The 27867-nt window shown below is 46.1% G+C and overlaps 1 protein-coding gene across 1 annotated transcript; it reads right to left on the bottom strand.

Moving 5' to 3' along the window:
- Positions 1–248: 248 nt before the first annotated feature.
- Positions 249–27867, bottom strand: SLC9B2 (solute carrier family 9 member B2). Its single transcript, XM_045018583.1, has 12 exons — positions 27710–27867; positions 24138–24240; positions 23273–23453; positions 21257–21427; positions 18405–18547; positions 16963–17090; positions 16072–16247; positions 7295–7401; positions 5814–5963; positions 4625–4733; positions 3767–3903; positions 249–942 (listed from the first exon to the last, which is right to left on the bottom strand). The coding sequence occupies exons 2-12, from the start codon at positions 24228–24230 to the stop codon at positions 703–705; spliced, it is 1635 nt and encodes a 544-aa protein (XP_044874518.1). The 5' UTR covers positions 24231–24240; positions 27710–27867; the 3' UTR covers positions 249–702.

The following is a 27867-nucleotide window of genomic DNA, read 5'->3' as shown; positions in this document are numbered from 1 at the left end:
AACAGCCTTCCAGCAAGCAACTCCCACAAGCAATACCTCAATCACCAGTGCACCCACTCACCACCCAAACCCTCCTGTAGTTTCTTGCTATGACTGAATCACACAATCCTCTGCAACTACAAAGGATGCAAGAGACTTGAGTGGATCACAGCATGAAAACACAGGTTTTGGGGTCCCAGATGGGACAAGGTTGAGAATCACCATCTTAGGTGCAGGATTGTTCCATACACTGTCCACCAGCTGTCAGATGCATGTTCCTGTCTAACTTTAAGTGGCTCCAAGGATGGGGGTCTTACCTCCTATTCCCCAATCTCTAATCTCAACATGAGAAAGTTATTCCTGATGTTCACTTGAAATTTTCTTCTGTTCAAATTTAATCTCATTTCTTCCAGTTATACACCCCGAACACTTCTTCTTCCGTGGTGTTTACACCCACGCTCATCAACTAACCATAGACCATTATCCTATCCCATCAGTCATCATCTAGGCAGCCTACATACTGCACATTTATTTCTTTTCATATTTCCTCATAAGGCTCTATCAACAGTTAAAAATATTTTGCAAAACATGGGGGCTGCTGATTTAGGACCCGTAATTGATTGTTATCTATTTCAGTTTCTTTCCGAACAATACAGACATTGTGTTTACTAAGTAACTAGTAGCAGCAGCTGTGAGACCAATATACTATCCATTGTTTCTTTCCTATGCGGGCCCAGGGATCTCTGCTTCTCCTCCTCCTCCAACACCTTCCTCCTCTTCACCACTGCTTATCTGAGCTTTCTGCAGAAGTCTGGGCCCTGCCAGGCCTATAACCAGCGCTCCAATTGGAGCTGTGATCAGGATTGCCAAGAATGCCACTGTCAGAACATCCATTCCATACTTTTCCAGCTGTTCATCCTGCTGCCCTCTGGCTGTATCTAAGGCAAGGGAACCTATCGCCGCCTACAGAGAAAGAAAAACGTTGTTAAAGGAAACAATGAAACGGAACAACTAACCATTTGCATTTAACGATGTAAATGAAGGGTCTAATCCTACACTTGGAGTCGTGTGTGGGTGCATGTGCGTACATCCATTCCATTGTTAGCCTGCATACATTCTCGTGGCCAGGGGATGTCTGCTTCTTATCCAAAATGCCTGTCATCTATTTACATTTCTAACACTCCCAACACCATAAGATTTAAGAACCATATACAAGGTTAAGGGTTACGTCATATTTGTCTAAGAATGGCCTTCATTCTTTGTTCCACTTTAAGCTGCCTTTTCAAGTGGGTTTGCCCTTGGTGATAGTCTTCCATGAGAAACATTGCTGAGCTGCCATGTTAATCCATTATGAGGGAAGGCCTAATTAAGCCTACATTTTCAGAAATGACTTGTGACTTTTGGGTGCTACCATTTTTGATGCCCAGTTCAACCCTTTTAAGGGGCCTGATTTGTACTTTAACTTGGGCACCCAAAATCACTAGTAATTTTTGAGATTTTCGGCCATGAATCTTGGAATAGGCCTTAAAAGGTACAAAACTCAGGCTTGTCTCATCTCTGGGGATTGCAGTTCCCAGAGGCCAGGGCCTTCCAAGGAGACAGCTTTGCCCTCAGCCCCTGGAAGCTTCACCTGGAGACTGTCAGCCATGGCATCTCCTGAGGATCACAGCTGCCAACTTCAATGGTGGATTGTCACAGAGTAGGTTTTAAACAGGTGTAGCCCCTGTGCAAAGCACCTGGAAAACACTTTAGCCCCAACTAATTAACCACATTATGCAAGATAGGCCTATTACACTTGAACTGAAATTGAGGCTCCTGATATTTTTTTGATCCAAGCTGGTATTTGACAGACATGATTTTTAAAGTTGTATGCTTTTCAGCCTAGGGCCACTGATGTAAAACAGTTTGTTTTACCATCCACAGTAGGCTTTGTAGATGGTCAGACTTTCCTCATGACAACCAAACCTCTCTGGGAGGGGATGGAGGGAAAGGTGCATTCCCTTGTTTGATAGTTTGCTTCCTGGCTGCCTAGAAAGCTGCAGTGAAGTCCAAGTTCAGGGCCAGAAGCATATTTAGCCTAGCTTTTCTTCTGCTCAAATGCTGGCACTATGTACTTTCACTTTTAAAGGGCAGATGAAGGAAAGCAAGGGTTGGAAAAGCAGCACTCAGAGTAGGGTGACCAGATGAGAGGGAGAAAATATTGGGACACATGTGGGGGTGCGGTCCGCCGGTGGAGCAAAAAAAAGAAAAGCTGAGTGCTGCTGGCGGAGCAGCGAGGGGTGGGGGGAGGAAGGCGAATGCTGCTGGTGGAACGAAATATCGGGACAAATTGCGTCCCAACCAAAGATCGGTCTGAATGCGGGACAAACACCTAAATATCGAGACGTCTGGTCACCCTAACTCAGAGGAATGTAGTCCTGACTGCTGAGGTACCATGTGTCTCTGTTCAACTAGGAAACTGGCAGAACGAAAGACACAGAAAATGCCTAGAGGATGAAGGAGACAGAAAGGTTCCAAACAACCTACGGAACAACCATTCACCTTACTTTGCCATCTCTCGCCACCTCCTAGATTGTCAGAGGGGACCTCTAGTCGCTGTAATCGTTTCTTTTTTTTAAATGTCCACCTATCTAGTCTGCCAATATCTTTTTTTTTTTTTGCTGTTCTGTTTATTCATTTCTGTTTGCAAAGGACCAGCAGTGGTCACACAAGTGTCAAATATCAAGTTAAAATAACCCCTCTGCTCCTACATGAGATTCCCCAATGGATAATAGGGCTGCTCATGCATTTTACAAAGACATACAGCAGCGACCATAAGTCCATGCACTTGAACTTTCAAGTAGCAAAAAGCCCTTGCTGTTATATCTAAACTGTGAAATGTACTTTTATTTAATGTGTTATACTTATATAGGTGTCTGCTGTGGAGGATCACATAAGCACTTTCCAAACACAAAATGCAAATAATAAATAACCTCCTATTTAGCTATTCCTTTGATAGGCCTGAAAGCACTTAATGAGGATAGCCTCCGACTGAACTTGATTTTGCAGAACATCACAAGATGCAGACTTCAGCAGGACCTGAGGACCCTCAATTGATTTCAATGGGAGTTATGGCATCTTGCAGGAAGTATTTACCCTTCTTAGTTTTGCCCACTATCCGTGTGATGCAGATAAGTATTTTACAGATGGGGAAAGTGAGGCCCAGAGAGGTTTAGTGATTTGCCCAAGGTCACAGAGTAAGACCACGGCAAAGCTTGACTGCCAGTAGTCCCCAGTTCTAACCACTTGCTCATGCTGCCTCTCCAAAATGAAGCTGAAGAACACAAGTGGAATTTCTGAGCCAACTAGTGTCCTCTGTCCTATTGACAAGGAAGTGGTGTTGTGTCTCTGACAGTATGTCGAGAGACTGAAACCTCTGTTGCCAGCCTGGGAAGGGAGGCATAAGCAGAGTTCTAACTTAGATTCCCTACAGGACACCGGAGAGGAAACTTAAGCTATACCTACACTGCCCTGGAGCTTGGACCACAGGGGCGTGAACAGCAGCATGCACCCAAGTGTTGTGCTGCAACTCCCCTGCCCATTTCAATATGGAAATCCAGGATTCATTATTTCAAAGTCCCACACAGATCAGTTAATGGTCCTAACCCTTCTCTCACTTATACCTGGATAAATCATTAATAATTCTACTGAGGTCAGTGAATTCAGACTGGTATAAAACTGGTGTGAGAGGAGAATCAGCAATGGTGTCTTCGATGGTCCTGTCATTCCCCCTCTTGCCATACTGTACCTGGACAGTGGCTTTGGGGATCCATGCCAATGAGACAAATATTTTCTCCTTGAAGTTAAAGCCAGCAAAAGACACCATCAGGAATGTGGCAATGATTCGTACTATTAAGGCAATACCCAGTGTGGCAATGCAAAGCCCTAGAGCAGAGAGAAAAACAACTTCTTGAAACGGCGGGCATATTTGAGGAAAATGAAATTTAAAATTGCTGATTAACAACATTTTTGCGTCATTTTTTTTTAAATTAGAAAAACGAAGTACAGACTATTAGAAATAACCCAATACCATGTGTTTGGAGGTATTTTATAATGCTAGTTTAGTGAATCAGTAATAATGTGGTGTCTTGAGATGTGGAGGATATACTTCAGACAACAAGGACCAATGCAGCAGATAATGCAAGACATTATCTTGATAGTGCCACTGTCACTTAAAACCACTTGCGATGCGACTGTGAATTTGTGCAAATGATGTTTTCAGCATACTGGCCTCAGTCTAGCACTCCTCACTAAGGCAAAACTCCTATGGAAGTCAAGTGTTTTGCTGGGATAAGGAGCATCAGATTGCCCCATAATGTAGTACTTTGCTTAGAATTAACTCTGCAGTATTGATTGGAAAACTCAGACTTTATTCAGAACTTGAGGAGATGCTCAATTCCTATCTACAACCCACCACCGGCAAACCCTACCTGCTATATAGGTAAGATGGTCACAAGAGCATTTGCTGCAGTATGTCTAGGGCAGGTAAAACAAAGGAAACAAACTTGTATAGCTATGCCATAACCTTTAGGCCAACAAGCGGTTTTGTAGTGATTCTTTTGGCAGGATAGCTACCCACTACAGTATGTCTTCTAAGTAGTCTTACCGACAGTTTCAGGCCTGAGAGACAAAATGGATATTTCTGCTCCAATTAAACCAAAGAGAAAGGGTTGAAAGATGTCCCATGCGACTGCAACAATTTTTTCCACAGCCACCTGTAAGGAAAGGGGTGCAATCTGTAAAGTTACAAAAATTGGACCTTGTGGCCTCAACATTTGATTTCATCACAAAATAAAATGAGACTGACAGAGATTGTTCTGTGTCCATTTCTGTCTGCGTTATAGTGCAAAATTCATATTTTAAAAAAGAGAAAAAAGTGATGCAATGGGGTTGCCCATTATGATTTTAAGGCAAAATTATTTTGGTGAAGCAATATTGCACTATGCCTGTACAAGTCATAATTCATAGCAATTACCTTCCTTTTACTAAACAGAGGGAGTGAAAGTGTGTTTGTACTGCTCAGCCCTTTGCCATGTGCTTTCTTACACAAAGAAGGGTTTTGAAGCTAAAAGAACAGGGAAAAGACTCTGTTTTGGAAAGGAATTTGATGTTTCACTCACGACAGTACATATTGTACCATTAGCAGGATATTGTGCATCTGCAGGAAGAAATACCAAGTCCTCGTTTCCTAATATGTTTACATTTCCAGAGACTTATTTCTTCAACACAGCCAGAGAAGATCTTGTGTCTCAGCGAGCTTTTCTCTGTGTGTATATGTCTCGTATAACTGCATCTAAACTTACATGCACATATATACAATCACTTTCAAACTACATATCCCTGAGATGCTGAAGATAAAAACTGCCAGATGGGATCACTATTAAGGCAGATCAGTGTTTACACCTAATGTCTTTGGAATGCCTGAATGGACACACTGGCAGAGTTATAGCTGAAGGGTTCTACAGGTGGTCTCCATATCCCATGCATACTGACTAGTGGCAAAAGCAACTACATTTGTTAGGCATGAATCTGCAGAAATACTTTATTAACTAAAACTCTTTTTAAATGATCAAAATAAAGGGAAGCACTCTTTAAGAAATATATCCACCACACACTAATAAATTGATTCTAGCTTCTCTCACATGAGGATGGGAATTGCCTTATAGCCAGGTGACCCTACTCCTGCCCTTAAGCGGTTCTGGTCAACACCCTCCAGACATCCAAGATCACAATCTGACCCTGTGTATTTAAAGTGACTTCAGCTGGCTATGAGGCCTGGGTATCTAAACATTCACCTTTTCACTTGACCACCCCATGCCTGCAATGAAGGCCAAGACCAGTGTGCAGAGTCCTCCTGATCCTGGGAAACCAAAGTACAGGCTGCCAAAAACAGCAAACATGGACAGGCCCAACACAAAGTATGCTCTTTTCCATACAAGAGATGCCTAGAACCAGGGAAAGGAATAAACAAAAGTACATTTTTATTTTTAAAAAATTGGAAAAAAGCTTACTTAGATTCATTAAAACATCAATAAGAAACTGCACCAAGATGGAGGAACCAGAGCTTCCAGGAATGTGGTCAGCTATGAGGACGTTTTGTTTGTTTATTTTCTTTTTTACTTCTATTCCTATGGAACTTTAATTTCAGATGTTCAATATTTCCTTTGTTCTTTCCATCAGAAATCATTGTGTGCGCAAAGGGCTTTTGTACCACAGGAATTCTAAAGATGAAGTTCTACACAAACAATCTTACTTAATGGCAACCATTGAGTTAGGACCATTTAATCATCTGGTTGTTTCTGTAGTGTGTTCTTCATGTTGATAATCAAGAGACAAAGGATGAAATCCTGGCCCTAGTCGAGTCAATGAGCATTTTGCCATTGACTTCAATGGGGCAAGGATGTTACCCAGTATCTTTTGGGATATTTTATAATCTCATATTCCTCTAATCCAGGTCGAGCATCCACCAAAATGCCGCCGAAATTCGGCGGCATTTCAGCAGTGATGCCTCTGGATGACACCACTTACTGTTGACAAGCAACGTCATCCAGAGGCGGCATTTTGGAGGATGCTCAACTGCTGCCACGGTCCTTCGTCTGGCGCCTGCCAGACGAAAAGGTTGGGAACCACTGCTCTAGTCCAAAGGCATTATGCAAACTGTAAACAAATTTCTGTCCACTTAATCTTAGAGCCAACTACAGAGGCCTTATGTGATTTAAAATAATGTAATCTTAATTTTTATTGAAGGCAACAAATACAGAATACTCTTAAACGTTAAAATATTATTAAGAGCATAACAAACCAGTTAAACCCATGAAACTCAGCACTATCATTGTTACTTTTCTCTTAGTTCAGCAGGCAACTCACATAAAAAGGAATGTTCTCATGCACATATGGGAAGCACATCAATCTAATTGATGTTCACATTATTGGCTGAAATTGGGGCCAGATTCTGTTCCCGCTGAGCATGAAAACTCCCAGTGACTTCAGAGGGAGTAGGATTGGGGGCTAAGGGTCTAAACTCTCAGCACATTGGAGAATTATGCAATCGCACATCTTTACCATAACAGCAAACAAGTAATCCATTTTAACAAATAATAAAACTTCACAGGATTCACAACTGTTAGTGCTAGACACATACCATTCTCTATAAAGTCATATCCACACCCATTCTGAGTTAGGAAATGGATTGTCTAGTTCTCCTGCTAACCATCTCTACTCTTAGCAAGATACCTTAGGTGGTATATTTTCAGAAAAGTTCTTGAGCTTTTTTTACCTGATCATTACTTGGAAAATATTGAATAAAAACTCCTAGAAGCCCACCAGCTACTATGCCAACTGCAACCTCCAGGACCCCTCGGAGGATATTGTAAAGCGTGGAACCTGTTTGTGAACAGTAAGAAAAAAGGGCTTAGATGTAAGTATTTACGCACAACCCCTCTTATATCACCCACTAGTCACCATCCCTTCTGCAGGAGAAAATACAGAAAGAAGCAACCCAAAAGTTGGACAAGAAATAAGGGGATAAGTGTAGCCCCCAGATTCATGATAATGTAGTTTTATACTACATGGTGAGAGCTTCTGCTCTTCTGCACGAGGCAAGGAAAGGAACAAGAATTCAAGGGCCCAGCTGCTATGCATGGGGATGAAAGTATGCTGAACCACATGCTCTCTCGGCAAGATTGCAGATAAATATCTGCATAAAGTATGGTTGAGACTTTAGTTTTTTCTGTGGGGGTAGTTCAACCTGAAGGAAGGGGCAGAGCTGAGGAGCAGGAGATGTACATGGGAGGCCTCCCTCAGGCCCCTAGGTGGAAATCAGTGTGGGAATTAACAGTGCTCGCGACAGCACTGATTTTCCCTTCTGCTTTCTAAGAAAGAGATTAATGTGCAGTCTGAATGGAGAGAATCATTGGCAGCATGGCTTCTGAGTGAGCGGTGCCGTCAGGGGAAGGCACAAAGGAGGAGCAGCACTGACATGCAAGGTCCTCACAATCTGACATGATGTCCCCATAAATCCTTGGATGCCATATTATTTCTATATGACATATTCCGCCTCCTATGTGTGGCTGCAAACCCTTCCCCATGATGGGATGGTATCTGGAGCTCTGAGTTCATACTGGGAAGATTTAGAGACTTCTTCACCTTGTGGGGGTTTTTTAGGCAGGGAAGAATTTCGCTTACACAGTATGGGAGTCACATGCACGTCCTAAGAAAGTTTAGTTACTTTGTGAAATACAAAATTACTAAAATATTTAATTTGAAAACACTTTCACCAGATCAGCCATTTGTTGATTTCTAGCTACAAATATTGATGATACAGTATTTCTTTTTAGGCCATGTCTACACTATAAAATTAAGTCAACTTAACTTATGTCGGCATATAGTCGCCACAGTAATTACATCACGTGTGCACCTCTACACTCTGCTCCTTCTGTCGGTGGTGCACGCCCTCCCCAGGAGCCCCTGTATCAATTGTACTTTCAGTGGCATTGTGAGACGGCTCCTGAAAGCCAGTAAGTTGATCTAAGTAATACAGTGTCTACACGGCCACTATATCGACCTACCTACCTCAATTCTATGCCACTCATGAAGGTGGAGTTATTAAGTTGGCATAGTGTGGCACTTACATCAGCAGGAGCAAAATCTAAGTGTAGGCACTTCCATAGTTAGGTGGATGTAAGCTACTTACATCGACCTAACTCTGTAGTGTAGACCAGACCTCAATGTTGGCCTACATTTCCCCTCCACTGCTATCCCTCCTCACATGAACAAGTCACTATTCTTGTTGCCACTTAAACAGGCTGCCACTTACAGAGGCATTCAAAAATTAGTTCAGCATACAAAGCACCTACATTGGATTAATGAGAAGCACTTAGTGCTGACTTAACTCTGCGCCCATTGAAGTGAGAGTTTGACCACTGACTTTGATTGGAGTGGAATTAGGCTAATGCTGAGTGCTTGGAAAATCCCACCCCTAATTCATAGCCCTAAAACATGACTTCAAGTTTGTGCTCTAACTCTGCCTTATTTTCTAGTGAAGAAACCTTAAGAGACAACCTGATTTATCACAGTGGCCTGGTTAACAGGATTTCTCATGGGATGAGCAACAGGGAGCGAGGGAAAAAGACGGTTACTCACCTGTAGTAACTGTTGTTCTTCGAGATGTGTTGCTCCTATCCATTCCAGTTAGGTGTGCGCGCCACGCGTGCACGGCATCTCGGAACTTTTTTACCCTAGCAACACCGGCGGGCCGGCTGGCGCCGCTATGGCGCTAAATATATACCCCAGCCGGCCCGTCCGCTCCTCAGTTCCTTCTTGCCGGCTACTCTGACAGTGGGGAAGGAGGGCGGGTCTGGAATGGACAGGAGCAACACATCTCCAAGAACAACAGTTACTACAGGTGAGTAACCGTCTTTTCTTCTTCGAGTGATTGCTCCTATGCATTCCAGTTAGGTGATTCCCAAGCCTTACCTAGGCGGTGGGGTCGGAGTGAGACGTGGCGGAGTATAATACCGCGGAGCCGAAGGCTGCGTCGTCTCGAGACTGCTGCACCAACGCATAATGGGAGGCGAAGGTGTGGACCGAAGACCAGGTGGCCGCTCGACAGATGTCCTGGATCGGAACGTTGGCCAGGAAGGCAACAGATGAGGCATGCGCCCTCGTCGAGTGTGCAGTGACGCGGCCTGGTGGTACGCGAGCCAGCTCATAGCAGGTTCTGATACACGCAGTGACCCAGGAGGAAATCCGCTGGGCGGATATCGGCTCTCCCTTCATGCGGTCAGCAACCGCTACGAACAGCTGGGGCGAACACCGGAAGGGCTTAGTCCGCTCGATGTAGAAAGCGAGCGCTCTGCGGACGTCGAGGGTATGCAGCTGCTGTTCCCGAGGCGAGGCATGTGGCTTCGGGTAGAACACCGGGAGGAAGATCTCCTGGTTGAGATGGAAAGCTGACACTACCTTCGGGAGGAAGGCCGGATGAGGGCGAAGCTGCACCTTGTCCCCATGAAAGACTGTGTATGGCGGGTTGACCGTTAGAGCGCGAAGCTCCGAGACTCGTCTTGCTGATGTAATAGCGACGAGGAAGGCCGTCTTCCAAGAGAGGTATAGCAGGGAGCACGTGGCTAAGGGCTCGAAAGGAGGACCCATCAGTTTGGCCAAGACGAGATTCAAATCCCAGGTCGGGGCCGGGCGCCGCACCGGCGGGTACAAGCGGTCCAGGCCTTTGAGGAAGCGGGAAACCATCGGGTTCGAGAAGATGGACCGCCCTTCCACGGAGGGAAGGAAGGCAGATACCGCTGCCAGGTGGACTCTCAAGGAGGAGACCGCCAGACCTTGCTCCTTAAGGTGCCAGAGGTAGTCCAGGATGGTAGGGACCGGGACCAGGAATGGATTAAGACCTCGATGATCACACCAGAGTGCAAATCTCTTCCACTTCGCTAGGTAAGTGGAGCGACTGGAAGGCTTTCTGCTCTCGAGCAGGACTTGTTGAACTGCTGCAGAACAGCCTCTCTCCGCGTAGGTCAGCCACTCAGGTACCAAGCTGTCAGATGGAGGGACTGCAGGTTGGGATGGCAGTCTGCCGAAGTCCTGGGTGATGAGGTCCGGCCACAACGGGAGGGGGATGGGTTCCCGAACGGAGAGCTCGAGCAGCAGGGTATACCAGTGCTGCCTCGGCCAGGCCGGCGCGATCAGAATGACGTGAGCTCTGTCCCTCCGAAGCTTCAGGAGCACTCGGTGCACGAGCGGGAACGGAGGGAAGGCGTAGAGGAGGCGATCCGTCCAGGGGTAAAGGAAGGCGTCCGACAGGGAGCCCGGCGAGCGACCCTGGAACGAGCAAAACAGGTGGCACTTCCTGTTCTCCCTGGAGGCGAATAGGTCTACTTGGGGAAACCCCCACCTCCGGAAGATTGTGTGGGCGACATCGGGACGGAGGGACCACTCGTGGGAGAGGAACGACCTGCTGAGATGGTCGGCCAGCGTGTTCTGCACTCCCGGAAGAAAGGACGCTTCCAGGTGAATGGAGTAGGTCACGCAGAAGTCCCACAGGAGCATCGCTTCCTTGCAGAGGAGGGAGGAGCAGGCTCTGCCCTGCTTGTTCACATAGAACATTGCTGTTGTATTGTCCGTGAACACTGTCACACCGCGGCCTTGTAGGCGGGCGCGGAAGGTGCGACACGCCAAACGGATTGCTCGCAGCTCGCGGACATTGATGTGGAGAGCGAGCTCTTGGGGCGACCAAAGGCCTTGGGTGTGAAGGTCGCCGAGGTGAGCTCCCCAACCGAGCGCTGAGGCATCCGTGGTGAGAGTGGCGGATGGGCGAGGAGGGTGGAACGGGACTCCGGCACACACGACCTCCGGGTCGAGCCACCAGCTGAGGGACTCGAGGGTCGGCCTGGTGACCGTGACCACCATGTCGATGGGGTCTCGATGCGGCCGGTACACCGACGCGAGCCAAGACTGGAACGGGCGGAGGTGGAGCCGCGCGTACGCGGTGACATAAGTGCACGAGGCCATGTGGCCTAGGAGGCGGAGGCACAAGCGCACCGTCGTGGTAGGGAAGGCGACAAGGTCCCGGATGATGGAGACCATCGTCTGGTGCCGAGCGCGAGGGAGACAGGCCCTGGCCACTGTGGAGTCGAGAACCGCTCCGATGAACTCCAGCCGCTGTGTCGGAATCAAAGTGGACTTCTCAGAGTTGATGAGAAGACCGAGCCGATGAAAGAGAGATATGATTTCTGACATCTGATCCATCACCAGTCGCCGGGACTGGCCTCGAATCAGCCAGTCGTCGAGATACGGGTAAACGTGCATCTGACGACGTCGGAGGGCTGCGGCGACTACCGCCATGCATTTGGTGAACACCCTCGGGGCGGTGGACAGTCCGAACGGCAACACGGCGAACTGGTAGTGAGTGTCGTTGACCACAAACCGGAGGTAACGACGATGGGGAGGATAGATTGCGACATGGAAGTACGCGTCCTTCATGTCGAGGGCGGCAAACCAGTCTCCCGGATCCAGAGAGGGGATGATGGTCCCCAGGGTGACCATACGAAACTTGGGCTTGAGCAGGTACTTGTTCAGCTCGCGAAGGTCCAGGATAGGACGCAGCCCGCCTTTCGCCTTGGGGATGAGAAAATAACGGGAGTAGAATCCCCTGCCCCGTCTGTCCTGAGGCACTGCTTCTATGGGACCCACACTCAACAGAGTCTGGACCTCCTGTAAGAGGACTTGCTCGTGAGAGGGGTCCCTGAAGAGGGACAGGGAGGGTGGGTGGGAAGGCGGGGGTGAAACAAATTGCAGGCGGTATCCCGACTGGACTGTTTGGAGCACCCAGTTGTCTGATGTTAAGTGGGACCACGCCGAAAAGAAATGGGAAAGGCGGTTGTAAAACAGAGGGGAAGGATCCGGTAGGGAGAGTGATGGGCCGTCCTCGAGCGTCCCATCAAAAGGCTTGTTTGGCCCCCTGCGGGGCCTTCGAAGCGGCCTGGCCCTGGTTGCGGCGGTTGCCGGATGGACGACGGCGATTTTGGGCCGGACGTCGGCTGTTGTAAGGGCGATACCGGGACTGGTAGGCCGGTCGGGAGGGCTGTGGACGGAATGGCCTACGCTGCGTCGCTGGCGTATGCATGCCTAACGTGCGTATCGCGATACGGCCGTCCTTTAAAGTTTGGATCCTAGAATCCGTCTTCTCAGAGAACAGCCCTTTAGTATCAAAGGGAAGGTCCTGTAACGTATATTGGACCTCCGGCGGCAGAGTGGAAGACTGCAGCCAGGCAATACGCCGCATCGTGACCCCGGAGGCCAAGGTCCTTGCACCCGAGTCCGCAGCGTCGAGGGCGGCTGAGATTGAGGATCTAGACAACCTCCTTCCCTCCTCCAACATGGCCGTGAACTCCTGTCGGGAGGCTGTTGGCAGGAGCTCGGTAAATTTCGCCAGGGACGTCAGGATGTCGAAGACGTACCTGGCGAGGAGGACCATCTGGTTGGCAATCCTCATTTGCAGGCCACCTGCAGAATAGACCTTTCGGCCTAGCAGGTCCATACGCTTCGCGTCCTTTGACTTGGGCGCCGAAGCCGGTTGACCGTGCCGCTCCCTGTCATTAACCGACTGGACTACCAGGGAGTCCGGGGTCGGATGTATATACAAGTATTCATAGCCCGTGGGAGGGACAGAGTACTTTCGCTCAACACCACGGGCTGTAGGGGGCACGGACGCCGGCGTCTGCCAGATAGTGGTGGCGTTCTTCTGCACCGTCCGTACGAACGGAAGTGCAACTCGCACCGGCATGTCAGCCTCGACCACGTTGGTGATAGGGTCCTCGTCCTCGTGCACCTCCTCTATGGGCAAGGCCATCGCCGTCGCCACACGACGAAGGAGGTCCTGGTGAGCTCTCACATCAATGGGGGGAGGCTCCTTAGTTGCTGCACCGGACACCGCCTCATCAGGCGAGGACGAGGAGGACAACCCCTGGACGACCGTCTCCGAAGAGGGGTCCGCCACCTGCCCGTCGGGGGGTGCGGGCTGCGCGTGGTCTTGGGACTCCGATGCTACAGCATCCGCCGCCGGTGTCGAAGGGGCCGGTCTGGATACCGTCGCCTCTGGGACTCTGCGCTCTGACGCGGGGGGCCTTGGTGGAAAAGGCACCCCCTGGGCCTCGTACTGGGCCCATGGAACCCAAAAGCCCCACGGTTGTGCCCCTTGAGGATGGTCCCGTGGGGTGGGCGGCAGGAGTCCGTATCCGTCTGTGCCGGAAGCGACCGACGCGGGTCGAGAAGACCATGGCGGTGCCGAAGCGCTCGCAGAGTGCGCTGCCGAATGGGGTAGTCCGTCCCCGGATGGCAAAGAAGCGCGAGGTTGCTCCCGCCGGTACCGGGAAGGCGACCGGGAGTGACGTCCGCCACGGTGCCGGGAGCTCGACCGGTGCCGGGAGCTCGACCGGGATTGAGATTGACGGTGCCACGAACGTCCGCGCGAGTCGCAGTGCCGGGAGCGGTGCCGGGACGGCGATCTCTGATGGTGCCGACGCGATGGCGACCTGGATCTCGTGCGGCGTCGGGAGTACGACCAGTACCGCGATGACGAGCGGTACCGGGACTGCGACCGACGTTTTGATGGCGACCGGTACCGCGAAGGTGAGCGGTGCCGAGATCGCGAGCGCCTGGATGGAGACCTGCCGCGGGACCGGGAACGGGACCGGGACCGGGAGCGTCATCCATGCTGCCTGTCCAGGGACGGTGGCCGGGTCATTCTAGCCGGCTTCCCCGCCGACACGACGGCCCGCACCGGCGCTGCCGGGGGCCCGGTGCCTCTATGAGCTGGATCAGGTCTCTTGCGGAGGCGAATGTCTCCGGTGTTGATGGTGGCCGGGGCTCAACCGCGGACGGTACCGGGGAGCGTGGCGGCGCCGGACTCGATGAGCCTTGCGGCGCCGGAGTCAAGGGTCCGGTGCACGGCTTGTGCACGGGCACCGCGGGGGCCGCAAGCTGTGCAACCGCTCTTGCAGAGTCCTCAGAGCGGACCTGAGCTATTGCCTTCGCCAGTCTCTGCTTCCTCGCCGGCGAAAGCGAGCGGTGCCGCGACTTCGCGGTCGCTTTCTGTATCGGCGGCGCCGCCAAGGTGGAGCGGCTCGGTGCCGCCGGTGCGCTCTGCACCGAGGCAGTTCGCGGTGCCGGCGCAGACGGTGCCGGTGGTTGAAGCGACGCTTCCATTAGGATCTGCTTCAGGCGGATATCCCGCTCTTTCCGGGTCCGCGGTTTAAAAGTCGAGCAGATCGAACACTTGTCCGTTCTGTGCCCCTCGCCCAGGCAACGGAGACAGGCGTCGTCCGGGTCTCCGATGGGCATAGGCTTCTGGCACGCCACACAGGGCTTAAAGCCCGGTGCCTTGGGCATGAGCCCGCACCGGGTGAGGTAAAAGGGGAAACTCCCCCCCTTTCACCTTATCTATATACACTAACTAACTATCTAAAACTGTAAACTAACTACGAAACTAACTATATACAAAAAAAATGTGAACGCTAGGGATCGTGGAGAACGAAGAGCACTCCACAGTTCCAACTGGCCGTCACGGGCGGCAAGAAGGAACTGAGGAGCGGACGGGCCGGCTGGGCTATATATTTAGCGCCATAGCGGCGCCACTCCAGGGGGCGCCAGCCGGCCCGCCGGTGTTGCTAGGGTAAAAAAGTTCCGAGATGCCGTGCACGCGCGGCGCGCACACCTAACTGGAATGCATAGGAGCAATCACTCGAAGAAGAACGTACACAATCCTTATAGGGATGAAATGGCCATATAGGCGAACCTTACCCTATCATCAACATTCAGCAGCTGCAAATGATGGCAGGTGGTAGGAAATTTAACATAGTGTGCAGCAAATTAGTGACAGAATTCTCAGTGACAACAATAAGAGCTATCCACTTCCAACACACCACTCGGAAACTCTTCCCTTGAGACAGTCAGAGAGAGGCTGTCAGGGCACAAAGTTTGCAATAATATCTGGGAAGTTTTCTATTGTTTTAATCAACTGAGACATTTCCCCACCAATATTTGTTTTAGTGAAAATCAGTTATTTGATTTTTTTAAAAACACAGATTTGACTTTTTTTGTAAATATCACAGTTCATCTAATATCTGGGAAGAAGAAGATGATCCACCCATATGACTTTCTAACTTTACATGGGCAGCAAGAGTGAGGGAAAATGCTGATGGAATTGCTTGTCACACCTACTTGTTCAGAATAATAAATTAATAAAAATAATGGAGACAGAGAGTCTTAATAACTTCCTGAAGGTCACATAGTGAGTCAGTGGAGGAGCTCGGAACAGAACTCAGGTCTCTCAGGTCCCAGAACATACTAATATGCTTTACTGCATATCTGATTAGCATCAGCCACTTGCTCTGCACATGGGTAATTTCACACATAATTATCTGAGTCTCCAGTATATAAATCAAGCCCCTATAGATTTATCACTAATTGACAATAACAGACTACAGATTCCTTATCATATTTTCGTATTTTCCCTAGATGTTGCCATTTATGGATTAGGTAGTGTACCTGAAGAGAAGGCCATGCCCAAGCATGTGTTGAAGCCGGTGATGGCCAGAATGTCATCAATGCTGCCAGCAGCCATTAGCAAGGTCGGGACACCCTTTTCAACACCATACCCGCCTGCCTGCAAGATCAGCATAGAGGGAACCACAACGGCAGGAGAGACAGCACCTAGAACAAAACTAAACACACATAATTTCATTCTTCCCTTCTTAAAAATAAAATATTCAATTGGAAAATCCACCATGGCCCTTTTAACTAGACATCTGTGTAAACCTACAGCCCACTTTTGTCACGTGCCCAAATGGGTGACATTAAAATAAGGGGCTTGATGGAACAAGATGAATATACTCCCCGTCCCCCCAAAGAGTAGAGGACGTATCAGATTCTATCTTTTGATTTTAATGGAATGGCTACACGATAGGTGGCTCTTTAAGGGAAATGCTGAACTCCAGTATTTCCACGTCCTAACAGGATACCTGCAACAACACTTCCTTTTGCTCCTAAAGGCCCTCTGCATTCCAGACAAAGCCCCCAGGATTCGATCACCCCATTGTTCTTTTGTTTATGCTAACTCTTCACTCTCAAGGACCCACATCACAACCAGCATCCCTGCCAGTCTCGTGCAGTGAGGCTAGATTCCCTTCCTTACCTATGAACACCTCCCCCTCAAACCAACCACAGGGCACAGCCTAGCTTTCACGGCATTTCACCACTGAGAGACACACAGGCAACTAGTACTGAACCATGTCTTCTGCCTGGCAGTGCACGAATGAGGCACTGGGCTAGCTGTGGCATTCTTTAGTTCAAGGGAAGATCCCTAGCAGGGAGATAGGCAGCATCAGCTAGAATTAAACCATTTAGAATTTTTACAGAGGAGAAAACAGAGTAAATTACCCTAATATAAATCCCCATTGCCATGGCAAATGCATCAGAAAGTGGGCAAGAATAGCAGCTGCGCATGTCTCAGTGAGGCAGGGCCCGAAAGAAAGCCTTAAACAGACCGCCTTTAACTTCTTCAGAGCCTGCAAGAGAAACACAGTTACAGCATAACCCTTCAATTTCATAAAGAGAAACGCAGCTAAAGATCTGCTCTGGTTTATTACTGACGTCCCAGTAACATGGCATCATCCAGTACAGTCTACTGTAAAAGCTAGGACTTAGTGCATTTAGTGGGTTGAGCCCATCTTTGATCTAGTCCGGTCTACTTAGGTCTGAAAATGACCACATCACAGAGGGAAAAGAACTCAAATACCGAACTTGACCGTCCAACTGTGTGTAATGATGTGCCCGAACACAATGTTTAAAAACCCTCTTGAATGTCTTGGTAAAGAATAGGACGCTACATTGGAAAACAGACATTTTAGAGAGTAACAATAGAAACGTTGCAACCTGAGATTTTCTGGGACTTACTATAAGTGAGTATCCTCAAGAAAAATCTCATGTCATGTCATGATGGACACTTCCTATCCAGCCTTTACCTTGACTAGGAAAAGTATCTGAGTTTAGGTAGGCTTAGCTAACATGTGCTAGTTACGCCTGACATACCCTCTACTTCCATTCAAGTGTAGGAACAAGGGAACACCTTATAGCTTGATTTTAGCTGGTGAAGTTGTAAACTAGGCAGGAGCCACCCTTCTTTTCCCCCCCTCTTTTATTAGCATTGGAGATATCAAGTTTCGTAGTGGTTGGGGAAGGGATCATAGAAATATCATGGGAGCTATTATTTATCAAGACTTATGTCAGCTGTCTTTTCATCTAGGGCAGTTGGACTCTTCTTTACATTAATATCCTCACATAAAACAATAAAAAATATTACTTGTAGGGCTTCCTTTCACCAGAGTGTCTTATCATAAAGGAGATTCTCTTCTCTTCAGTGTCCTGGATCCCTGCATTGTTTATTTTACCTTTTTCTCCCTTTGAATGATCTCTTAGCAGTACAATAGACTTTATAGGAAAACTTACTAAACAAACGGAACAATTTACACAACTTGGCAAATCAAGATAAAGTGCATTTAACTGAGATGTCCAGCTCACAAAACAGAAATAATTTTATTTATTTATTTAGTGGGGAAAAAAAATCACAAAATGGAATGCTCACCAATCCTATGTATCCAGCTGATAGTGTATAGATATTCTTAACTTCACTAATATAAGAACAATATTGGATTGTATTTTAAACCACTTCCAATAGAAACAAGGCTATAAAATGCAAAACGTATGAGATTTAATAATTCGATATAGTATTGATTTCAAGCAAACAGCCGATCAAATATTTTGATACTGTTAGTGGCTTGTTTGTTTGTATGTTTTTACACCAGAAACATTAGATACTGTACCTTTGGATCAAGCCCAAGCCCAGCTCGGACCAAGATAATGGAAAGGGCAATATTTCTCAGCGCTGCAGACCACTTTGGATTTATCTGGACTATGTCACTGATGAATGGGGTATTTCGGATGAGAAAACCTGCAAGCAACATCCCTAAAAAGAAAGCAAGCAAGTGTTTCTTGACTGAGTTGTTGTTGTTATTGTATTTCAGTGGCGTCTAGAGTGAGATCAGAATCTTTTGTGGAAAACTTCAGTGAGAAAATTAGGATCTGCTATGCTGGGAGAGGAACTCTTAAGAGTTAGTGATGTACTTGACAGATGTCAGTCTATAACCTGAGAGATTAAAATTGAAAAATCAGAGGACAGAAAGCAAAGAAGAAAGTGAGTAGGAAAGTAAGAGGTAAAGGTTATTGGAAATGATGTGGTTTAACCGACCCACTCCAAACAGGTGGTGGATATAGTGCTATTGGTGAAATGTTGGCTGATATGTCCTATATTAGATGTAAATTTGTCATCGACAGTAAACTGAGTGAAATTTTAGTCAGCACATAAATTTAAGAAGTTCTGTCTGAGGTGGTCATAGCTATGTAATTTGATGGCTCTTGAGAAATTTTTTTTTTTCTAATTTTTCTAATTTCCAAGGGAATTAGCAGATCCACTGATTAGCAGTGAACCTCATCTAGGCCTTTTTTACATTACTGTTATTACCTGCATTACTGTAGTGCCTAGAAGCCGCAACCAGCAATGAGCCCCCAGTGTACCAGGTGCTGTACAAACATATGGACCCTATTTTCACTAAATATTTTTGTTGTGCTGTAATTCATTTGATTGTTAAGTAACTCAATTTGGTCAACATCACTAAAAATGAAAATGTAGAGAATTACGACCTTTTTTTTTTGGTCAATATTGTGCTCATGTTGCTCACAGACTGCCCGCTGTGTGCTGACAGGCCTTGGCTATGGCTTTTATTTGACCTGGAACACAGTCTACCTGATAGCTACTATTTGTTCTCCTTCCCACGCCCTCTAGGAGAAACAAAGGCAGCATCAGTGCTTCACTGTGACAATTACAGGAGCCTATGGGTTGGAACACTGATCACAGTTTCTCTGTTTCTTTTACCATGTTGGGTCATAGGACCTGCATAACTATGGGGTTCATAGGCCCTTCTTAAGACTATCTCTGTTGCTATGCTCTCCTTTAATCTATGTGGGGCTCGCATAAAGACTCTCTTCACACCACAGAGAGGCTCTGCAATATGCCCCCATGTAGGTGATCTGCTGGCAATTGCACCACACAACCTCACTGTAAGGGTTAAGTAGTAGGAAGCATTTGCACTGGACTGAATTCCTTCTAAAAGGGATAAATCAAAGGCAAGGATGTCCATGATCAAATATAGGTCCTTGTATTTTTATTACGATTTTTCATGTGAAAACAAAGAACATTTAATATTCCCTTCTCCCTCCTTGATTCCTAGATTTTTTTCAGATTTTCCTCAAATACCAGGAACCTTAGGCATGAAGATTGTCAAAAGCATCTCATCAGGCATGTGCTATCCTGCTAATGCTTCTGTTCTTCAGCATTACTCACCTGACAAGTACTTTTGTGCCCAAGTCATAACTTTTGAGCAAAGGAGTAGTTTACAAAAAGTAAGAAGAATCGATATGGTCAGAAACAGTAGCTCAAACTTGCTTTAAAAATAAAAAGGTTTTGACTTTGCAAGTTCACTGTCTAAAGGCTGCTATACCTAATGCTATACACTACTTCATACAGCATTGCACTTCAGTAATCCACGTGCAAATTCCAAATCATGGTCAGATCCAATGGGTTTACTTATTATTTTCATAATCTCAGTGGACCAGATTCTGACCTGCTTCTTCATGGTGCTCTGTAAGCACTCCCATTTTCTTCATGTAAGGGTGGCAAGAGAGCTGATCAGAAAAACATGGACGGCACCATTTTCCAGTGGAAAATGCAGGTCTATCAAAACTGAAACACTTCATGAAATTGTGTTGATTTCACCGACATTTAGAAGAAAAAAAAATTCAGACAAAACATCCCATTTCACAACATCTCATTTTTACATTTGGAATGAAACATTTCATTTTTTTGTTTTGAAACCACATTTTGTTTTGAAGTTTTTGTTATTCTGTATTACATAAAGGAAAAAAGTCATAATAGAAAGAAGACATTTTGATCAACCCCCAAATGAATTTTTTTTTGGAATTTTGAAACGTTTGGGTTTCATTATAATTCGAAACTAAGACACATTTTGAAATCCTTTGTGACAGGGGATTGTTGAGTCATAGGTGGGAAAATCTGAGTCCAGGTCAGCAACCATGGTGACAAGCTTGAGTCAAGACAGACAAAGGGGGAAGAAACAGACTGCTTGGGGGAAGGTGGGAGACAGAGATTCTTAAAATGCTAGAAACTTCCTTTTGAGATACACACGAGACAGCTCAAGAGTAACACTCCTTGCATTATGAATTCATTATTATCCTGTAATCAGGTGGCCTAGGGGTATGGATCTCATTTACAGTGTCAGAAATCCTACATTCAAATTCCAGGGTAGCCACAGTGGCAGGAATTAACGTTATAGAAGGGATATTAAACCTTGTGCATTATAGGGCTTAAAGCCAATCTTTATTAGCAATCAAGATGAGACCTGTGTGTGGGCAGATTACCCCACACTTTCCAGTTGTGGGGTTCTTGCATCTTCCTCTGAAGTATTTGGTATTAGCTACTGTCAGAAGCAGGACACTGGACTAAATGGACATTGGGTCTGATCCTGTATTTCAATTCCTATGTTCCTAAGCAAAACTATGCAAGAATAAAAAGAGAAAGAATATATCACACAATACTTACCGAGGAGAGGAGGTAAAGGAGGCAGTGTTGGTATTCTAATGAGCCCAAAAATTTTACCTCCAATGACAGCAAAAAAAAAGAGAAACAGAATTCCAAATATGTTCCCACCCGGAAGACACTCACTGCCTGTGATGGACCAGACCACAGCCCAGACAAGTATTACTGTTGCAGCTAGAAGAAGACAGGAAAAATATATTTAATCATCTCTAAGGAATGGCTTAGTTCACTTCAGATTTACATTTGTAAATGATTTTTTTTGAGGGGAAAAGTATTATCTGCTTAATTTTAGAAATAAAACATTTACTTTTAATGTCAGTTTAGTTACAACAATCTGATGTTCTTTGAGCTGGAGCTCTGATTTTGTTGGTGCTAAAATATGACAGTAAGTCACAATAGTGTATTCACTGTACTTAGGGCCCTTCATTTTCAGTTTTTATTTTATTTATTTTTTCCTGGGACTTTATCAGTGTTTATTACCACACCAACAAAAAACAGGTGAAAATCCGTGCAAAAATTATTAATAATTTTTCTGGGTAAATATCGGGGTTTATTTTGGTGGGTGGAAAGACAGGGGGAAAAAGTATTCAGTAGATTAATGCTTTGAATTCCGTCCATCAGTGAGGTTTGCTGCAGAACTAAAACAGAACTCAAAACACGTCACCTCTGAGTTTAAGAAAACAATATACACCTCTACCCCGATATAATGCTGTCCTCGGGAGCCCAAAAGCCTTACCGCGTTATAGGTGAAACCGCGTTATATCAAACTTGCTTTGATCCACCGGAGTGCTCAACCTCGCCCCCTGGAGCACTGCTTTACAGCGTTATATCGGGTCGTGTTATATTGAGGTAGAGGTGTATCTCTAATCCCCAAATAAAACTTTTCATTTGAAAAAACAGTTTACTGTTGTAGCCTTAGACCTATTAGCCTATAAATATTTACATTTAATAATTGAGCCACTCCATTTGCAGCACATACACTCAACTTCATCCTTTTCTCTTTTTTGTTTTTTTAAAACTTTCGAATACTTCCTTGTGTTCTGAAACAGATCCTGATACAGATTTTTCATTTTCTTCCCACTTTAGAATGTCGAATCTTTAGATTGTGATCGGCTAGGCTGACCAGACAGCAAGTGTGAAAAATCAGGACAAGGAGTGGGGGGGGAGGGGGGAAGAATAGGAGCCTATATAAGAAAAAGCCCCAAATATCAGGACTGTTCCTATAAAATCAGGGCATCTGGTCAGCCTATGATCTGCTAACAGCTTGAAATGTGTACGTGGTGGGCATGAGATTCATCGGTAAGTTCAGATGTGCACGCACTTCGGAGCTTGCGTGCGTGCCTGTTTGTTTATGGTGTGTATCTTCTAGACTAATACATAACCTTACTTCAACAGGCAACTTTGCATATACACACAGACTAATGTATTATCATAATACATATATCTTATGCAGTGTATTGTATTTTCCTAATAAAACAAGCTATTTTATATATATTTGAATGATACAAAAGTAGGGTAAAAACTGGAAACAACCGAATAATCTTAGGTATGTAGCGCTGGACTGAGTCCTAAGTAACAGAAGAAGGTTCTTCCGCAAACTAGTGTATTCATGACCTAATTTCAACACAAGCCATTTATTTTGCCAGAAAAGTAATGATTTATAATCTTCTTTACAGTTCATTTGCGGATGAGAACATTCAAATAGGCTGAAGAGCTCACACTTCTGATCAAAACAATTTCTAATATGAAGATAAGCCAGCTGATGAGACAGAAGGAGCTGGAGGTGAGGGTGGGAGTGGGGCGGGAAAGGCACTAAAAATGCAAGTCCTTGTTCTACATCAAAACTCTCCCATCAGTGCACCTAAAGATTTGCCTGGCAGGTCAAAAGTAAGAGTCGCTTCATGGTTCTTTACTGTTTACAGAAAAGCTGTCAGCTATCACATCTAGAAAACAAAACATTGGTGTGTATACTCGTACGTCAAGGAATTGAACATTTTGCATCGCCTGTCCCATACGTACCATTTGTCACTGTTCGGGCAAGGAGGCCTTGAGGAGGACAAGCAAATATTTGCCTCAGTTTCCTTGGAGGCTTTGACTCTGTCAGTGGTTTCTGAAGTTGCCTTGCACAATTGTGCAACAGAGCAGTTTCTTCCGTTTGTGCATTTCCATCTGTACCTTTGCAGTCCAAGACAGTTACCTCCTGAGTTAAAAACAATAAGCTTTCTCTGAAGCAGCATTGTGTACATTTGCAATAAGCTACCCGAGGGCTATGTTTACTATAACATTGCTAACTGTAGGTCAGGGCTCCTCGATATATTTTTGCATAGTGTGGAGCCCAGTTTAAGAGAGATTTGCTTGTGGACCAACTGCCCTTCCGTTCACGATTACACAGGGCACCTGCCAGTCCCAGTCTTATTCACATAACATCTCTGTGCAACTACAGCAATTTACTACGTGGAAAAACATCATTGGGAGTTTATGTCATATTTTCAAGCTGTTTTTTAATGCAATTTAGCAGCTGAAAACAAGTAAGAGACAGCAGCTGCTGCCCAGTGAACTGCCTGTGGGTCACTGTTTGAGAATAACTGCAGTAATCTTAACTCCACCTGAAAAATTTGTGTGTGGGTGATGGGTCTTTGTAATATTTAAACTAATTCACCTGATGCTTTAAACTGAAGTCAGGACTGATTTCAGGCAGCTAAACCCACAAAGGAAACACTTTATAGAATATACAGTAAATGTAAGAAAGGCCCAAATTGAGGAGGTACAAGTTCCCCTTGTAAAACTAATTTCCTTCAATATTTTAATGAAGCTGGAGAAAGGAGAGCTGCCCGCGGTAACCCTGTTCTAGGAGAGGCCTGAATACAGATACAAATGCAATTACCTGAGTTTTCTGATTCATGGGAATAGTGCCATTTCCCACCTCTATAGACAGCTCTGGATCTTCACTGTCCTCCACAATATCCTCCTTCACCATGGCGACAAACCTACAATAAAAAAAATAAACAAAGGTTTTGAAGAATAAGCAGAAGCAAATCAGACACGTATATTTGCCTGTTTCAAGACTTTTTTAAAGTCGTATTTCTTCCTTTCCCCATACAAAAGAGAAAGTCTCATAGACACCAACTGTACGTTACATATTAGAAAGTATGTAATGAAGCTTTTGTGCGCATGCGCATCTAGTTTATATCTATTTATTCTGTTAAAAAAACCTACGTTAGAAGAACATTGTTGAAGTTGCAAAGTCAAGAACTCAGAAGTGGGAAAAGTCAGAACTATGTTTGTCTGTGCAGCCTTAAATCATCCCCCTTGTGTGTATGATTCCGATAAGTAATTTTTTTCCCCTCACAAGAGCAATAGGAGGAAGAGAATCAGATTTTCCTGTGTCCTATCTGGACTTCTAGTTCTGCATGAATCATGAGCATATGATGCAGGAGGCGCAATGTGTCCTGCAAACATGTGCAGTGCAACTGGAGCTTTCAGAAAGTTAAAATCAAGCAAACAATTTTTAATAATGCACAGATACAAATGGTGCTTTTCCACAGCCTAAAACTTGGCCAAATTTAGGTTGTATTTCAAGGGGGTAGTGAAAGGAGCTTCTGCCAACTGCTAAGTTCCTACCCCAAACCATGTCAGAGCTATTTAACAAAAAAGTCCTTAAGAATGACAGAAACCCATTTGAATGAAGATCTCGAATATCTATTCATCCATCTGGGTTTTTATACTGTCCTCATCAAATATGGCATCTGAGCATTTTGGTACAGTAGTTACCTAATTACCAACAAACCAGCCTGCAGGATTCCTTAATTTTCGGCAGCACTCATTTTATTAAGCATGTGATTTCATGAACCTCTCGGAACAGCCACCAGTCAACAGGCTGGCACAGTTAGCTTTTGTGGCGGGTGGAACATTCCATTAGAATGTTCTCTCCTTCAAAACAAACAACAAAAAGAGGACACTGACTCTGACAGGGGCAACGAGAATTCTCCCAGTGCTTTCAACAAAAATGGATGGTTCGAAATAATCTTCTCCGCTCTCTAAGTCTCTGCTGGTATCTTGATACCTTCCCCCGTCCCGCACCTCAGCCCAAGGAGTGGGTGGGAGGATGTCTCTACATCACTGATGGAATGCAGTAGATATCATCACCCCATTCCAACCATCAGTGTCCCACATCTCCTTACAGCCAGTCTGTCAGGGCTGCTCCTTAATCACTTGGGAAGAATTCCAGTTCAGCTAAGCAGCACATTCTCTCCCTTCTCAGAGGCTGAAGACACTTGCCTCTGGGGTTGTTTGATCCCTTGCAATCCCAGAGAAGGAGAAGACAAACTCAGGTCAGTATAAATATGTGCTGGTTTGCACTGTGTTTTAGGGTAAAGGTGGGAGCGTGATGGAGCATGGCTCTTCCATCGCACCCCATGTGAAGCCCAAGTCCTGCCAGAGGACCTTTTCCAATGAAGTGGGAGACCTATCACAGAGCTCTGATCCCCTCTTTTACACCCCACTCCCTGTTGAGGTTCTGTGGGCTGAAGTCTCTTTCTACTTAGCCCTTAAACATGGATATACTAATTAAAAGCCCAATCCTGATCCCACTGAAGTTAGTGAGAGATCCGTCAGGACATTCACTGGAAGCAAAATCAGGCTCTAATGCACATTTACCCTATTTTCAGTTATCTACACCAATGGGCGTTCCACACACATCTGAAGATAAGGTTTGAATCAAACTGTTTGCTAACATTGCTCTCCAGCCCACCGAAACTGTACACACGCTCTGTTAATGGCTACTTTCTGTACTTCAGCCCTTCGGGCGTGAATGGCAGCTTCCGGAAATCTATCAAATCATTTTGGCTGAATTTCTGTCTTAGTAGAAGTGCCACCCAACTCAAACCTCTGGCTGGGTTGGAATGCAGACCTTTGAGCCAAGAATTGGCCTTCCTCATGCTACAATTCTATACATGAGTTTGTAACTCCCATAATTATCCATCAAATCTCATTTGTAATGTTGACAAACCTGGGAAGACTGACTTGGTGAACAAAGACAGATTGTTCCATTGCTTTATTAGAAAACTGGGTGTTTGTGTTGAACTAGTTAAATAGGAAACCTACTTTAAAGGCAGCAAAGACATATCTGAAAATATATGCAGTTTTTATATGTCTTAAAATAACATTTTTGCTGCACCTCTGTTTTCTTTTTTTTTTTCATATTAACCCCATCAAGCCATCTTTTTTTAGTTTAGGAGGCCAGCTTCCTCCAGCATCAACATTTGTGCCACTTTCTTTGGTCTCTGTTTGTAGAGCTGAGTTGTTGTGGACTCTTTGCATAATTGATGTTTCTGTTTTTATTCTTAAGATATATCGGGTGAAATATTAGCCCCACTGAAGTCAATGGCAAAACTTCCATTGATTTAAATGGTGCTAGGATTTAATCCACTATCTTTAATGTTAAATTACACACTATTAAGTAATACCTTTTTTGGAAATAGGTAAACTTTACTAATTCCTCCCCTCTCCTCCTCTTTGATAATTTGCTCCATCTCTCTTCAGTGATGGAATTGACTAATATTGCGGTTTTCCCCTAAGGCTGCTTAAAGGCTCTGAATTCAAAGGGAAAAGAAGAGGTTGGTACTGTGATTAAGGCTTTAACCCAGCAAGGTGGGTTGTATGCCTGGGCTCCTGACTCCACGGCAACTCTCTGCACTTTGCAGGAGAGGACTTAAGTTACTATTGGACAAACAGGTAGGTGCCCTAACTAACATTAACAGATGACCCCAGGTCAGTTTCCAACAGACAGGAGGCCACCTGAGGACGACTCTGTTACAACATGCCATGCCGACAGTGGTCTCAGGGGAGAAGCCAAGGATTGACGGGACAAGGAGACTGAATTATTATTTAGAGGTGATCCCTCCAAAGTGGAACTGAGGCACAATGGATAGAAGTCCTCAGGCTCCCTGGCTCTCAATCCAGTATCCAGTTACATTAAGAATAAGCCGTTCCCTAGTATGGAGGCACAATTTCAAAACCAAACTAGGCGTCTTCGATTCAGCCCCAGGCAAGCTGAATGAACGAGCCATTGTCAGAAATCACCGAAGCAGGATCCAGGCACACACCGTGTCCTGAATCTTTGACAGCAACACCCCTCTGAGCCAGTCCCCCTCCGGAATATACACGTCCCCTGGTGAGAGTCGTACAATCCCAGCATTTCACTCGGGAAGGGGGAAGAGACGGAGGGATGGTTGCCGCGGGCAGCCGGGGTGTGTTTCCCCGGCTCTGCTGCCCTGGTGACTGCCCACCTCCCTCCCCTGGCCGCTGTCAACCCGGAGAAAGGACCAGCCAAGTAACAGCCATGAACCAGCCTCGTTCAGTGCCGGAACAAAATCCCAGCAGCCGGGCAAAGCACCATCCCAGCAGCCCTGCACGTGGGCTGACCCGGGTACCCCGCGTTCAGCTGCAAACACCTACCTGGGCCCCGCGGCGCCGCGCACCGATCCCGGGGCAGCCCACGCGGGCGGGACTGGCTGCACAGCGCGGGGCCGGGCGCACGATGCTCCCCACCGGCCGCCGACCCTCCTCCCAGCTGCGGAGGACCAGCCAGCAGGAGAGGAGGGAGGAGGAGACCC

This window comes from Mauremys mutica, chromosome 5, assembly GCF_020497125.1.
Source record: "Mauremys mutica isolate MM-2020 ecotype Southern chromosome 5, ASM2049712v1, whole genome shotgun sequence".
NCBI classification, from domain to species: Eukaryota; Metazoa; Chordata; order Testudines; family Geoemydidae; genus Mauremys; species Mauremys mutica.
This window is presented reverse-complemented; position numbering and strand designations above follow the sequence as displayed.

Excerpts from the sequence above, each read along its gene's own strand:
- SLC9B2 (XM_045018583.1), bottom strand. The coding sequence starts at position 24,230 with ATGGTGAAGGAGGATATTGTGGAGGACAGTGAAGATCCAGAGCTGTCT. Across the intron at positions 18,548-21,256 it reads TCCTTTACCTCCTCTCCTCG|GGATGTTGCTTGCAGGTTTT; the intron begins GTAAGTATTGTG and ends CTTTCTTTTTAG. Across the intron at positions 17,091-18,404 it reads GGCTTGGGCTTGATCCAAAG|GCTCTGAAGAAGTTAAAGGC; the intron begins GTACAGTATCTA and ends TTTCTCTTGCAG.